Genomic DNA, 15,472 nt, shown 5'->3' with positions numbered 1-15,472 from the left:
GGCACCTATTGCTATAAACTTTCCTCTCAACACTGCTTTTGCCGTATCCCATAAGTTTTGATATGTTGTGTTGTTACCCTCATTTACTTCCAGAAAGTTTTTGATTGCTCTTTTGATTTCTTCTATGACCCAGTGTTCATTCAGGAGCATGTTGTTCAGTCTCCATGTATTTGCATGTGCTCTAGGGATTCCTGAATTGCTCATTTCCAACTTCATTCTGCCGTGGTCTGAGAAGCTGCATGGTATGATTCTAATTCTTTTGAATTTGCTGAGACTTGCTTTATGGCCTAGTATGTGTCAATCCTAGAGAAGGTTCCACGCATTGCTGAGAAGAATGTAAATTCTTTAAATGTAGGATTGAAAGTTCTGTAGATATCTGTTAGATCCATTTGGGCTCTAGTGTTTTTTAAATCTACTGTATCCTTGTTGATCTTCTGTCCGGTTGATCTGTCTATTTCTGTGAGTGGAGTATTGAAGTCCCCCAGTACTATTGTATTGGAATCTAAGTCTCCCTTTAAGTCCCTTAACATATCTTTTAAATAAACTGGTGCCCTGTAATTAGGTGCATATACATTTATAATAGTTACATCTTGCAGGTATCTCTCTTACATACTGATTTCTTTTCCTTTGGATTTGTACCTAGTAGTGTGATTGGAGGATCACATGTTAGTTCTAGCTAAGTTTTTTGAGGAGCCTCCCTATTGTTTTCTGTAAAGGTGAGACTAATTTATGTTCCCATCCAAAGTGTATGAGTTCTCTTTTCGCTCCATCCTCACCAGCATTGTTATTTTTATCTTTTTTTTTAATAGTAAATAGTTTATTGGAAGTACATGGTTACAAAGGCAACAAATTCATTTTAAAAGGATACAATATAAAGTTAAAAGAACTTGCCATTCATCAGAATATTTTTAGCCATTAGCACTGTCACTTAGAGAACCCAAATCATTGTAACGCCAACTCTTTTTTTTTTTAAACAATTTATGTATTCATTCGAAATTTATGGACACAGTTACACAGAAGGAAAGAGAGTGAGCTTCCATCTACTGATTCACCTTCCCATGCCACAACACCAAGGCTGGGCCAAGCCAAAGCCAGGAGCCCCATCCAGATCTCCCATGTAGGTGGCAGGGGCCCAAGCATTTGGACCATCTTCCACTGCTTTCCCAGGTGCGTTAGCAGGAAGCTGGATCAGAAGTAGAGCAGCCAGGACTGAAACTGGCACTCCAGTATGGGATGCCAACCTCATAGATGGCAGTCTAACCTGCTGTGCCACAACACCATTCCCTTAGAGGCCAAATCTTAAAAGAAAACTTGAGTTTTTATTAGTCCATATGGAATAGATCCACACTACATAGAATGTGTTGAATCCTATAGATTATCACCTTCTAACCAAACATGATCTGTTGGTACTATATGTCTGCTCTTTAATACATTCAATTTTTTTTTTGTTTTGTTTTTAAGATTTATGTATGGGGCCAGTGCTGTGGCATAGTGGGCTAAGCTTCCACCTATGGAGCCAGCATCCTATATGGGCGCCAGTTTGTGTTCCAGTTGCTCCTATTCCAATCCAGCTCTTTGCTATGGCCTGGGAAAGCAGTAGAACATGACCCAAGTTCTTGGGGCCTCTGCACCCACGTGGGAGACCCTGAAGTAGCTCCTGGCTCCTGGCTTCGGATCAGTCCAGCTCCATCTGTTAAAGCCATTTGGGGAGTGAACCAGTGGATGAAAGACCTCTGTCTCCATCTCTGCCTCTGCCTCTGTAACTCTGTCTTTCAAATAAGTAAATAAATCTTTTAAAAAAAATTAAAAACAAACAAATAAATAAAAGAGTTCGCTTGACAGCAGTAGCACTACAGAATAGTGAGTAAAGCTGCCGCCTCTGGTGGCAGCATACCATATTACATATTTATTTGAAAGAGTCACACAGAGAGAGGGAGGAGCGACAGAAAGAGAGCTCTTCCATCTGCTGGTTCACTCCCTAGTTGGCTGCAGCAACCATCGCTGGGCCAGTCCGAAGCTAGGTGCCGGGAACTTCATTTGAGACTACCATGTGGGTGCAGGGAACATCTTCCACTGCTTTTCCCAGGCCAATAGCAGGAAGCTGGACTGCAAGTGGAGCAGCCAGAACGCAAACCAGTCCCTATATAGGATGCTGGCATCCCAGGTGGCAGCAGCTTTAATAGCTATGCCACAGTGCTGGCCCCAACAGATGGAAATTTTAGAGTAATTGCGGGACTCCCAGTAAAATAAAAATGGAAATCATGTCTCAAAGAATTTATAGTTGATCTATGGTTTCAGGGTTCCTCTGGCCACAATGAACCCTTGAAAACCCTCACGCAGGACCAGTGTGGGCCTTTCTCACCTGGGCTCAACAATGGTCCACCTATTTTTATCTTTTTGATCATAGCCACCATAACTGGAGTAAGATGATGTCTCATTGTGGTGAGACACTGGTTCAGTTCCAGGGTCTGCTTTAGTAGGAAGCTGGATTTGGGAGACAGAGCCAGGCAATGTACCCAGACACTCCGATCTGTGACCTGAACTACTTAAGTGCTGGACCAAAAGCCTATCCTCTTTGTATATTCTTTTTTGTGAAATATCTATTCAGATCTTTGCCTATTTTTAATTTGTTACTCATTTATTTATTTTTAAACTGTGAATTCTTACTTTTTAAAATTTTTCTTTATTTCTTTTATTTATGGGAGAAAGAGAAATCTCCCACCTAGAAGTTCATTCCTTAAATACCTGCAACAGGGTCTGGCATTATAGCACAGCAGGTAAAGCTGCAGCATGTGATGTGGGCATCCTACGTGGGCACTAATTCATGTACCAGCTGCTACCCTTTGTGTCCAGCTCTCTTCCAATGCTTGGAAAATGAAGCAGAAAATGTCCCAAGTGTTTGGGCTCCTGCCACCTATGTGTGAGACTGGTACAAAGCTCCGAGTTCATGGCTTCAAATTGGCCCAGCCCCAGTGGTTGCAGCCATTTGGGGAGTGAACCAACAGGTGGGAGAGTCCCCCCCACCTCTTTATCTCCCCTTCTCTCTATAACTGACTTTTCAAATAAATACACAAATCTTAAAAACAAACAAACAAACAAACAAACAAAAAAAAAACCAAAAACAAAAAAAAACCTGGGGCATAGCGCTGTGGTGCAGCAGGTTAAAGTCCTGGTCTGCTGTACCGGCATCCCATATGGGTACCTGTTCGAGTCACAGCTGCTCCACCTTTAATCCTGCTATGGCTTGGGAAAGCAGTGAAAGATAATTCAAGTGCTCGGACCCCTGCATCCACGTGGGAGACCCAGAAGAATCTCTGGGCTTTGGAGTGGCCCAGCTCCAGCCACTGCAGTCATATGGGGAGTGAAATATAACTGTAACTCTGCCTTTCAAATAAATAAATTAATTAATAAGAATAAATGCTTGAAACAGCCAGGACTGGGCTATGCTAAAGCATGCATCTGAGAACGCAATTCATTTCTCCCATGTAGGTGGTAGGGACCAAACTACTTGTACCTACTGCCTCCCAGGGTACACATTAATAGAAAGGCTAGAATTGGGAACAGAGTTGGACTCAAACCCAGGCACTCTCATGTGGGTCGCTGGCATCCCAAGCAGGGTCTTAACTACCCAGCCAAACACCTGGTCCTATTTGCTCATATTTTTGAATAAATAAATTTTTAAGACTTATTTATTTATTTGAAAGGCAGAGCTACAGAGAAGCAGAGAGAGAGAGAGAGAGAGAGAGAGAGAGAGAGATCTTCCATCTGCTGGTTCACTCCCCAAATGGCTGCAACAGCCAGAGCTGAGCAGATCTGAAACCAGGAGCTTCTTCCTGGTCTCCCACATGGGTGAGGGGCCCAAGGACCTGGGCCATCTTCTACTGCTTTCCCAGGCCATTTCAGAGAGCTGGATCGGAAGTGGAGCAGCCCAGACTTGAACTGGCTCCCATATGGGATGCCAGCACTATAGGTGACAGCTTTATTCACTACGCCATAGTGCCAGCTCCTGTTTGCTCATTTGTTAATTGATTATTTGTGTTTTTGCTGTTGAGTTGTTTGAATTCATTATATATTCTGGGTATTAATCCATTATCAGATAGTTTGCAAATATTTTTAGTTATTCTGTAGATTGTCTCCTTTCCTATGTAGAAATTTGTTAATTTGATAATCCCATTTGTCAGTTTTTGCTTTTGCTACTTTTGCTTTCAAGGTCCTATTAAAAAAAGCCCAAAACTTTGGCTAGATTAACATCTTAAAGTTTTTGCTTCCTCTTTTCTTCTAGTCATTAGTCTTATATTTAACCCATTGGTCCATTTTGAGTTCACTGTTTTTACATAGTGAGAGGGATAAATTTCATTCTTCTGTATAGTGACACCTAATTTTCTCTGCATCATATGTCATTTATTAAGGAGGCTTTCCTTTCTTCAGTGTGTGTTCCTGGAGTTTATACTTGGTTGAACCATGAATCTCAATAAGCTTTATTTTATTTTATTATTATTTTTATTTTTATTTATTTGACAGAGTTAGACAGTGAGTGAGAGACAGACAGAGAGAAAGGGCTTCCTTCCGTTGGTTCACCCCCCAAATGGCTGCTACGGCCGGAGCTACACTGATCCGAAGCCAGGAACCAGTTGCTTCCTCCTGGTCTCCATGCGGGTGCAGGGCCCAAGGACTTGGGCCATCCTCCACTGCACTCCCGGGAGACAGCAGAGAGCTGGACTGGAAGAGGAGCAGCCGGGACTAGAACCCGGCCCCTGGCAGAGGATTAACCAAGTGAGCCACGGAACCAGCCTCTCCATAAGCTTTTTTAAGTTGTTGAAATTGTATTAAAACTTTTCTATTTGTTTTGTTTGTTTCTTCATTAGAAGACACTCCAAGTCAGCCCCAAATTATTGTGGTGCCAGTTCCAGTACCAGTGTTTGTACCTATACCCCTTCATCTTTATACTCAGTATGCTCCAGTCCCATTTGGAATTCCAGTTCCAGTGAGTAATAATTTTACGATTAAGACTAATTTAGCATGCATTTCCTCTGTGAAAACACTGTTCACTTCTTTAAAATATACCTATTTCTGATCTGTTATCATGTTGCTATTATTTAATATGGAGTATATAATTGATTGCTTTTGTACCCTAATTTTTTAGATAAGGTTAAGGTGTAACTGTATGAAGGGCTTATACAGTGTAACCACTTACATGGATAAAGATCTGAAACTGTTTTGGAAGAATACTAGATTCTGGCATGGGTGAAAAAATTACTGAGATTAACATTTCTCACTTGTTATTAAAGCAAAATGTATTCTTTTGTTTTGGAAATATATTTTCCTCGTACTGAATTCTTAAGAGAAACAGTTGTGTAAAAATGCTAAGCAAGAAATATAAGCAAAAACAAACTAAAAGTATATGCCATAGAATTATATTTTTTTTACATTTATTTATTTATTTGAAAGAGTTGGCAGGGCAGTAGGAAGGTAGGAGGAGACAGAAAGAGAAATCTTCCATCCACTGATTGACTTCCCAAATAGCCATAACAGCTGGAGCTTCTTCCAGGTCTTCCATATGGGTATAGGGATCCAAGCACTTGGGCCATCTTCTGCTGCTTTCCCAGGCACATTAGCAGGGAAGTGAATTGGAAGTGGAGCAGCTGGGCCTGGAACTGACACCCATGTGGAAGGCCAGAGTCATAGGTGGTACCTTTACCCACTATGCCACAATGCCACAATGCTGGTCCATAGAATTATTCTTTTAGAGGATTCAGAGACATGCTTTGTTGAGTATCCAGGATATATAATTAATGGATTTTATTTCAGTGGTTCTAGTCTTTCTAAAAACAAACTAGCAAGACTATTTAATCATAGGCAATGAAAATATCTTGAATTTGTTTAATGTTTTAATATGTACATCTTATCTTACAAATAATAGTTTTGATGACAAGCCTATTGCCTCAGGAAGTTTTGAGTTTGGTGTTGGTTTTTCAGATGCCTGTTCCCATGCTCATTCCATCCTCAATGGATAATGAAGACAAAGCCACTGAGAGTATTGAAGACATTAAGGAAAAACTTCCCACTCATCCATTTGAAGCTGATCTCCTTGAGATGGCAGAAATGATTGCAGAAGATGAAGAGAAGGAGAAGACTCTATCCCAGGGAGGTTGGTATAATCTTTAAAAGTAAAGAAAGAAAAAACACATCTGCACATTTTTAGGTAACTTAAGTAATTTTAAGAATTGCACAATCAGGGTGTTTCTGAAAGTTTCGTTCTGTGTAAACATGTGACACCTTATGGGTTTATTAAACTTGTTGCTTCTGAAAGTTCTTAGCCTTTTTATAAATGAAAGCTAAACATTGGTGCTTAGTGTAGTTTTTAGTTGTTAATGAGGAAATAATCTATAAATTGAAATTTCATGATCATTTTCTGTTTTTATCCTTTTTTTCAAAGTTATGATCCCCGCATAAGAGTTCCTGTTGTATAATAACCAGCATGCTGGTAGTGGGTAAATAGAACTTTGGGCCAGAGAACCATTTGGCTCAAAATAAACAATAGATGAATCTCATTCTGTTAGTGTGGAATACTTACATCAACAGTTAACATTTGTTTGTGCATATCATCCCTGAGGGATTGTCCTAAGTACATTTTGCAGATTGCTTCATTTAATCTTCAGAACAACTCTATGTGAAAAGTACTGTTTACTTCATATATTTCATCTGGAAATTAAATATTAGACTGGCCTTGGTTATGTAGGGAAGACGTAATTGAACCAAAACTTGAATCCAAGTCTGTCTGATTCCAAAGTAAATATTAACCAGAACTTATCAATATAAGAAAATTTCAGTAAGGTCATAGGAAATTAAATTAAAAAATAAAGTTACTCTAGTGCAAAAAATTTTTTAGAACTTTGCAGTTCTGTTCCTGATTCTGGCTCCGCCTTCTGACTCCACCTTCTTATAAATGCAAACCCTGTGTCACAGTAGTGATAGCAAAAGTAATTGGGTTCTCAATTCCCTGCTTTGATACTGGCCCCAACCTCAGCCCAGCCCCCATCATTTGGGGAGTGAAACAGTAGATAGTTCATTTTCTCTTTCTCTCTCTTTCAATTAATTTTAAAAAACTTTTAAAAATTTAAAAAGAAAACAACTGAGCTTCAAGACATGTAGTGATAATCATGTAGTATATAGGTAAAATCAAATGGTTTCTCAATACAGTAAGGAGAAATTATTTTTAGCTGAAGGGATTTGGCTAATTTCTCTTTAATATTCGGTGGAAAAGGCAGTTTTCCTGAGTAAATAAAAAAAAGTTTTATTTTGTTTTTTACTTTTTTGAAAGATTTATTTTATTTAGTTGCAAAACAGAGTTACAGAGAGAGGTAGAGCCAGAGAGTGAAAGGTCTTCCATTCCAGTGGTTCACTCTCCAAATGACCATAATGGCCAGAGCTGAGCTGATCTGAAGCCAGGAGCCAGGAGCTTCTTCTGGGTCTCCCTCACGGGTACAGGGGCCCAAGGAGCTAGGCCATCTTCTACTGTTTTCCCAGGCCATAGCAGAGAGCTGGATCAGAAGGAGGAGAAGCTGGGAATCAAACTGGCGCCCACATGGGATTCTGGCACTTCAGGCTGGGGCTTTAACCCTCTGCACCACAGCGCCAGCCCCTTAAGTTTTAAAACATACTTCTATCTTTGAGCTTAAGAAAGTATTTTGTGGGCCAGCGCTGTGGCACAGCAGGTAAAGCTGCCACCTGCAATGCTGGCATCCCATATGCACACCGGTTTAGTCCCAGCTGCTCCCCTTTCTTTCTTTCTTTCTGTCTTTCTGTCTTTCTGTCTTTCTTTCTTTAAATATAAAGTTCAAAATTGTGACTTTTGGATTATAGCAGTTCCCCCCATAACCATTCTCCCACCCGCAAACCATCTCATCTCCTACTCCCTCTCCCATCCCATTCTTCATTAAGATTCACTTTTAATTATCTTTATATACAGAAGATCAACTTAGTATATACTAAGTAAAGATTTCTACAGATTACACTGACACAGACACACAAAGTATAAACTACTGTTTGAATACTACTTTTACCGTTAATTCACATAGTACAACACATTAAGGCATTAAGGACAGAGATCCTACATGGGGAGTAAGTGCACAGTGATCCTGTTACTGATTTAACAATTGACACTCTTATTTATGACATCAGTAATCACCCAAGGCTCTTTCTTATTTATTTATTTATTTATTTATTTATTTATTTATTTATTTTGAGAAGCAGAGTGGACAGTGAGAGAGAGAGAGAAAGATTTTCCTTTTGCCGTTGGTTCACCCTCCAATGGCTGCCGCGGCCGGCGCATCATGCTGATCCGATGGCAGGAGCCAGGTGATTCTCCTGGTCTCCCATGCAGATGCAGGGCCCAAGGACTTGGGCCATCCTCCACTGCACTCCTGGGCCACAGCAGAAAGCTGGCCTGGAAGAGGGGCAACCAGGACAGAATCTGGCACCTCGACCAGGACTAGAACCTCCGGTGGCTGGCACCTCGGCTCAATAGGCTAATCCTCCGCCTGCAGCTCTGGCACACCGGGTTCTAGTCCCAGTTGCCCCTCTTCCAGGCCAGCTCTCTGCTGTGGCCCAGGGGTGCAGTGGAGGATGGCCCAAGTCCTTGGGCCCTGCACCGACATGGGAGACCAGGATGAAGCACCTGGTTCCTGACTTCGGATCAGTGCGGTGTGCTGGCCGTGGCGGCCATTAGAGGGTGAACCAATGGTAAAAGGAAGACCTCTCTCTCTCTCTCTCACTGTCCACTCTTCCACTCTTTCTGTCAAAAAAAAAAAAAAAAAAAAAGAACCCGGGGTCCCAGTGCAGCAGGCAGAGGATTAGCCTATTGAGCCGTGGCGCCAGCCCACCCAAGGCTCTTGTCATGAGTCTGCTCCACTTTTAATCCAGCTCTCTGCTATGGCCTGGGAAAGCAGTAGAAGATGGCCCAAGTGCTTGGGCCTCTGCACCTGCACGGGAGACGTGGAAGAAGCTCCTGGCTCCTGGCTTTGGCTCTGTGCAGCTGTGGTTATTTGGCCATCTGGGAATGAACCAGTGGGTGTAAGACCCCCCCCCCCCCGTCTCTGCCTCTCTGTAACTCTTTCAAATTAATAATTAAATAAATTTTTAAAAAATGTTTAAAAAGAAAGTATTTTGTAATTGACCCGTGGTCTGTTTACTTCCATGTGCTGATTGCTCATTAACTTTTATTTACTTTCTAAGTCTGCTGACCTTTCAGTGCAGTAGTAAACTCTATTATATGTTTTGGGGAAAAGGAGTTTAAAGCATATTTTTGAATCTTTAAATAGATGTGTGTATTTGCTTCCACGTGATGGTAACAGAGAATTTCAAATAGTGCAGGAATGTTGAGTCAAAAGTAAAGATCTCTCTCTCCATGGCTGCTAGTCCTGCCACTGAGGTTTGTAGCCACTATTAACAGGGGCAGTTTGTTTAGCCAGTTTAGCACAAATGTCTGATTTTATTAATGAGTCATTGTTTATGCATATGAAGTCTTACTTAGAACAGTATGTTATGAATCATCTGTAAAAAGCTGTCATTTCATTTGAGAAACAATTTGTTTTGTGCATACATTTTAACTGCTTTATTATATGCTTTTCTTTTTCTTTAGATTCTCAAACTTCTGAACAGGAACTTTTTTTAGACACCAAGATATTTGAAAAAGGTTTGTATTTGTAAATATATTTTAGTTATTGGAAATACTATCCTAATAGAAACCAATAAAGTATTAGTCCTCTTGTATTTGCTGTTTGCAATTTTGCCAAATGTCTACGATGAGTGCTGATTTATAATGAGAATAGTAAATAGCTACCTCAAAAAAAAATTTTAGCCAGCTCCGCAGCTCACTAGGCTAATCCTCCGCCTTGCGGCGTCGGCACACCGGGTTCTAGTCCCGGTCGGGGCGCGGGATTCTGTCTCGGTTGCCCCTCTTCCAGGCCAGCTCTCTGCTGTGGCCAGGGAGTGCAGTGGAGGATGGCCCAAGTACTTGGGCCCTGCACCCCATGGGAAACCAGGATATAAGTACCTGGCTCTTGCCATCGGATCAGCGTGGTGCGCCGGCCGCAGCGCGCCAGCCGCAGCAGCCATTGGAGGGTGAACCAACGGCAAAAGGAAGACCTTTCTCTCTGTCTCTCTCTCACTCTCCACTCTGCCTGTCAAAAAAAAAAAAAAAAAAAAAAATTTAAATTTTTAAGTGTTAACTAAGGTAATATTTTAAAGTGCCTACCAATAGTATGAATCCATTTATGTGAGGCTGGGAAACAAGTTACTTCATTCGTGACTGTACTTGGGTGGTTGTTCATCATCCAAAATCTCAGTTTTTGGTATTGAGGGGTTCAGGAAGGATGTCAAGAGACCATCTTGATAGCTTATTTGTTTTCTCTAAATTTCAGACCAAGGAAGTACATACAGTGGTGATCTTGAGTCAGAGGCAGTATCTACGCCACATAGCTGGGAAGAAGAATTGAATCATTATGCCTTAAAGTCAAATGCTGTGCAAGAAGCAGATTCAGAGCTGAAACAGTTCTCAAAAGGGGAAACTGAACAGGATCTGGAAGCAGATTTTCCATCAGGTTTGTACAACATAACTTGTCCTCTGAAAGTCATTTATTTTGGAAGGTTGGTATACTCTGAATTGACATTGTTAAAGCAGTCATGATGTGTTAGAGATAATGTAGGGTACAAACAGTACCTGCCTTTATGGGTTTCAGCTTGTACCCATGCTGTTCTTCTTCTTCTTCTTCTTTTTTTTTTTTTTTTTTAATTTTATTTTTTGACAGGCAGAGTGGACAGTGAGAGAGAGAGAGAGAGAGAGAAAGGTCTTCCTTTGCCGTTGGTTCACCCTCCAATGGCCGCCGTGGCTGGTGCGCTGCGGCCAGCACACCGCACAGATCCGATGGCAGGAGCCAGGTACTTATCCTGGTCTCCCATGGGGTGCAGGGCCCAAGCACTTGGGCCATCCTCCACTGCACTCCCTGGCCACAGCAGAGAGCTGGCCTGGAAGAGGGGCAACAGGGACAGAATCCGGCGCCCCGACCGGGACTAGAACCCGGTGTGCCAGCGCCACAGGCCAAAGATTAGCCTAGTGAGCAGGGGTGCCGGCCCCATGCTGTTCTTCTAAGTGACTAGTTTGGTTTTTGAATTTTTTTAAAGAAACCTTTCCCACAGCAACCATTTAACAGATTTTCTTGATTATTCATGAAGTTTTCATTTGGTATATCCTTGCTCCTAGGTATATGTAAATGAAGTTTTTTTGCAAACAAAGTAACTGAATATTGTGATGACTACCTGATAACTTCTTCCATCAGTCTAAGTCTTTATTTAAGTCTGTGAGTTGTTTACCTCACATTGTGCTTTCTGCTGGTTGTTATAGAGTCCTTTGACCCACTTAACAAAGGACAGGGAATCCAGGCACGATCCCGAACAAGACGACGACACAGAGATGGCTTCCCCCAGCCCAGACGAAGAGTAAGCAGCAGCTTAATTTTTCTGGAGTGTTCTTCCTTTATTCTACCAGTGTTAATTAGATTCTCCTGTTTGCACAACTCTGTACTAGCCAGAGTTAGTGGTTCCATACATTATTTTGTAACCTCGTATTTTTGTGTTTTTTTTCTTGTCAAGAATCATGTCTTTTATTTTATACTTATCCCTCTTTTTTACTTTTAATTTCATAGCAGTTTTAAGTTTATAAAACAAAAATTGTGAGATAGTATAGAAAGTTCCCATATACCTCACACCTATCTTCCCCTGTCATTAACATCTCATATACTACAGCATGCTATGGTTGTCACAGTTGTGAACCATATTCAGCTTCTCCTACTTTTATTGTCAAAACTCCTTTTATTACCCCCCACTCCTCACCACCCCAGAGCCTCTAGTGATTAACATTCTGTATTCATGCCTTCTGTTTTGTTTTGTTTTTAACTCCCACATACGGTATTTATCTTTCTGTGTTTGGCTTACTTAACGTGATGTCCTATCCATTTTCTTGCAAATGACAAGATTTCTTTCTTTTTAAGGCTGAATAGTGTTCTGTTGTACATACATACCATCATTCACCCAGTGGTGGACATCTTAGTTGATTGTGTATCTTGACTATTATGGACTATGATAAACATGTTAGAGCAGGTATCTCTGTGATACAGTGATTTCATGTCTTTTTGTTTATATATTAATAATAAGATTGCTGAATCATTGGCAGTTTTAGTTTTTAAATAAATCTCCATACTATTTTTCATAGTAGTTTCACTTACTTACATTCTCACGAACAGAGTAGAGTTTCTGTTATTAGCATCTGTTATTTTCTGACTTTTTGATAATAACCATCTGACAGTGGTGAGGTGATACCTCACTGTGACTTTGTTTTGCATTACCCTAATGGCTAGTGATATTGAGCATTTTATCATATATATTTCTTAACCATTTTGAGAACTGTCTATTCAGGCTTGTTGCCTCTTTCTTTCTTTTTTTAAGATTTATTTTATTTATTTGAAAGACAGTTACACAGAGAGGTAGAGCCAGAGCCAGAGAGAGAGAGAAAGAGAGAGAGAGAAGAGAGAGGTCTTCCATCTGCTGGTTAACTTCCCAAATGACCACAATGGCCAGAGCTGAGCTGATCCGAAGTCAGGAGCTAGGAGCTTCTTCTGGGTCTACCATATGGGTGTGGGGACCTAAGGACTTGGGCCATTTTCCACTGCTTTCCCTGGCCATAGCAGAGAGCTGGATTGGAAGTGGAACAGCTGGGATTCAAACTGGTGCCCATATGGGATGCCAGCGCTGCAGGTCGGGGCTTTTACCCACTGCACTACAGTACTGACCCCATCGGGTTGTTTGTTTTATCGTTGTTGAGTTTTTTGAGTTCCTGATACCTTCTGAATACTAATCATTTATCAGGTAAGTAGCTTGCAAACATTTTCTCCCATTCTGTCAGATGTTTCTTCATTTTTTATCATTCCCTTTGTTTTGTAGAAGTTTGAATTTGATACAGTCTCCTTTGAGTAGTTTTGCTTCCGTTGCTTGCACTTTTACAGTCTTACCCAAGAAATTATTGCCTACTCCAGTATCTGTACTTGTTTCCCTCTATGTTTTCTTCTAGCAGTTTAATAGTTTCAGTTCTTACATTTAGGATCTTTGATCATCTTGAGTTGATTTTTGTATGTGGTAGGAGGTAGAGATTTAAATTTATTTTCTACGCATGGTGTGTCCAGTTTTGACAATATCATTTGTTAAAAGGACTATCCTTTCTCTAATGCATGTTCTTGGCACCTTTCTCAAAAATCAGTTGGCTAAATCTATATAAGTTAATTTCTGGGTTCTCTATTCTGTTCTGTAGGTCTTTATGCCAATTTTTGTTCCAGTATCATGCTGTTTTCCTTACTATTCGTAATATTCTTTGAAAGTAGGTATTGTGAGTTTTTTTTTGTTTTTTTTTTTGGTCAGAATTACTTTGCCTATTTTGCATCTTTTGTGGTTCTATATGAATTCTTAAATTTTTTTAAAAATTTATTTATTTATTTGAAAGTCAGAGTTACAGAGAGAGAGAGGGAGAGGTGGAAAGAAACAGAGAGGTCTTCCATCCGATGGTTCACTCCTCAGTTGGCCGCGACGGCAGAAGCTGTGCCGATCTGAAGCCAGGAGCCTGGAGCTTCTTCCAGGTCTCCCAGGTGGGTACAGAGGCCCAAGGACTTGGGCCATCTTCTACTGCTTTCCCAGGCTGTAGCAGAGAGCTGGATCATAAGTAGTGCAGCCGGGTCTTGAACTGGTGCCCATGTGGGATGCCGGCGCTTCTGGCCAGGGAGTTAACCCACTGAGCCACAGAAACGGCCCCAGGAATTCTTAAATTCTAAGATGCTTTTTCTAATTCTGTAAGGAATTTCCTTGGTATTTTGTTATGGACTGCATTGAATCAGTGGATTGCTTTAGGTAGCATGGACATTTTAATAATATTCTTGTAATCCATGATCAAGGTGTATTTCTCCAGTTTTTGGTGTTCTTGATTTCTTTTATCAGTGTTATATAATTTATATAATTTTCATTGTAGAAATTTTCACTTTGGTTACATTTATTCCTAAAAAATTTTTGTTTGGTGTGGGCATTGTGAATGGGATTTCTCCTTTGACAAGTTCATCATTAATGTATAAAAAAGCTGCAGTTTTTGTGTGCTGATTTGTATCCTATGACTTTACGGAATGGACTTATCAGTTCTAACAATTTTTTGGGACAACTTTTAGGTTTTTCCATGTACAAAATCATGTCACCTATAAACATGGATATGTTGATTTCTTCCTTTCTAATATTGATATTGATGCCTTTTATGTCTTTTTATTCCCTGATTGCTCTTGCTAATACTTCCAGTAATATATTGAATATGAGTGTTCAAAGTGGACATCCTCGTCTTGTTTAAGATCTGTGGGGAAATGCTTTCATCTGTTTCTCATTCAGTGTAATACTGGCTATTGGTTTGTCATTTTCAGGTGTGTTCCTTCTAATCTGTAGACCATGAACAGATGCTTCCTCTGCATCTGTTGAGATGATCATAGTTATTATTCTTGATTCTGTTAATGTAATTTATGATGTTTGTTGATTTGCAGATGTTGAAATCACCCTTGCATCTCTGGGATAAATCCCACTTCATTACAGTGTATGATCTTTCTGATGTAGTATTGCATTTGGTTTGCTGATATTTTGTTGAGTATTTTTTTGCATCTGTGTTGAAAAAAAATGTTAGTGTGTTGTGTCTTTGTTTGGTTTTGGTATCAGATTAATGCTTATTGCATAGAAAGTTTGACAGAGTTCCATCCTTTTCATGATTTTGGAATAGTCTGAAAAGTATTCAAGCTAGTTCCTCTATAAATGGTTTATAGAATTGAGTTGTAAAGCCATCAGGTTCTGATCTGAACTTTTGCTTGATTGGGAGACTTAATTACTGCTTTAGTCTCATAACTTGTGATGGATCTGCTTCACTCTTTTCTATCTTCTTGATTTCATTTTGGTATATTATGTACCTAGGTATCTATTTCTTTGAGATTTTCCAGTTTGTTAGCATATAGTTGTTCATAATATTTTCTTATGATTAGGCCGGCGCCGTGGCTCAATAGGCTAATCCTCCGCCTTGCAGCGCCGGCACACCGGGTTCTAGTCCCAGTTGGGGCATCAGATTCTGTCCCGGTTGCACCTCTTCCAGGCCAGCTCTCTGCTATGGCCTGGGAGTACAGTGGAGGATGGCCCAAGTCCTTGGGCCCTGCACCCGCATGGGTGACCAGGAAAAGCACCTGGCTTCGGATCAGTGCGGTGCGTTGGCTGCAGCACGCCGGCCGCGGTGGCCATTGGAGGGTGAACCAATGGCAAAAGGAAGACCTTTCTCTGTGTCTCTCTCTCTCTCACTGTTCACTCTGCCTGTCAAAAAAATAAAAAAATATTTTCTTATGATCTTTTGTATTTCTGT

General features: G+C 40.6%; 1 protein-coding gene across 15 annotated transcripts in view; it reads left to right on the top strand.

Moving 5' to 3' along the window:
* Nucleotides 1–15,472, top strand: part of ZMYM4 (zinc finger MYM-type containing 4) — a 184,213-nt gene that overhangs the window by 137,309 nt on the left and 31,432 nt on the right. For all 15 annotated transcript variants that reach the window (XR_011390787.1, XR_011390786.1, XM_051832150.2 and 12 more), the window contains 5 exons: nucleotides 4,866–4,984; nucleotides 5,977–6,148; nucleotides 9,641–9,694; nucleotides 10,422–10,601; nucleotides 11,402–11,496. Coding sequence is in view for 13 of the 15 variants with exons in the window: in XM_051832150.2 (XP_051688110.2) it covers nucleotides 4,866–4,984; nucleotides 5,977–6,148; nucleotides 9,641–9,694; nucleotides 10,422–10,601; nucleotides 11,402–11,496 (620 nt within the window). In the remaining 2 variants the exon portion in view is untranslated. The remainder of the gene's footprint in view (nucleotides 1–4,865; nucleotides 4,985–5,976; nucleotides 6,149–9,640; nucleotides 9,695–10,421; nucleotides 10,602–11,401; nucleotides 11,497–15,472) is intronic.

This window comes from Oryctolagus cuniculus, chromosome 7 (assembly GCF_964237555.1).
Source record: "Oryctolagus cuniculus chromosome 7, mOryCun1.1, whole genome shotgun sequence".
NCBI classification, from domain to species: domain Eukaryota; kingdom Metazoa; phylum Chordata; class Mammalia; order Lagomorpha; family Leporidae; genus Oryctolagus; species Oryctolagus cuniculus.
The sequence above is the reverse complement of the archived record's forward strand: the minus strand, read 5'-3'. Positions and strand labels throughout refer to the sequence as shown.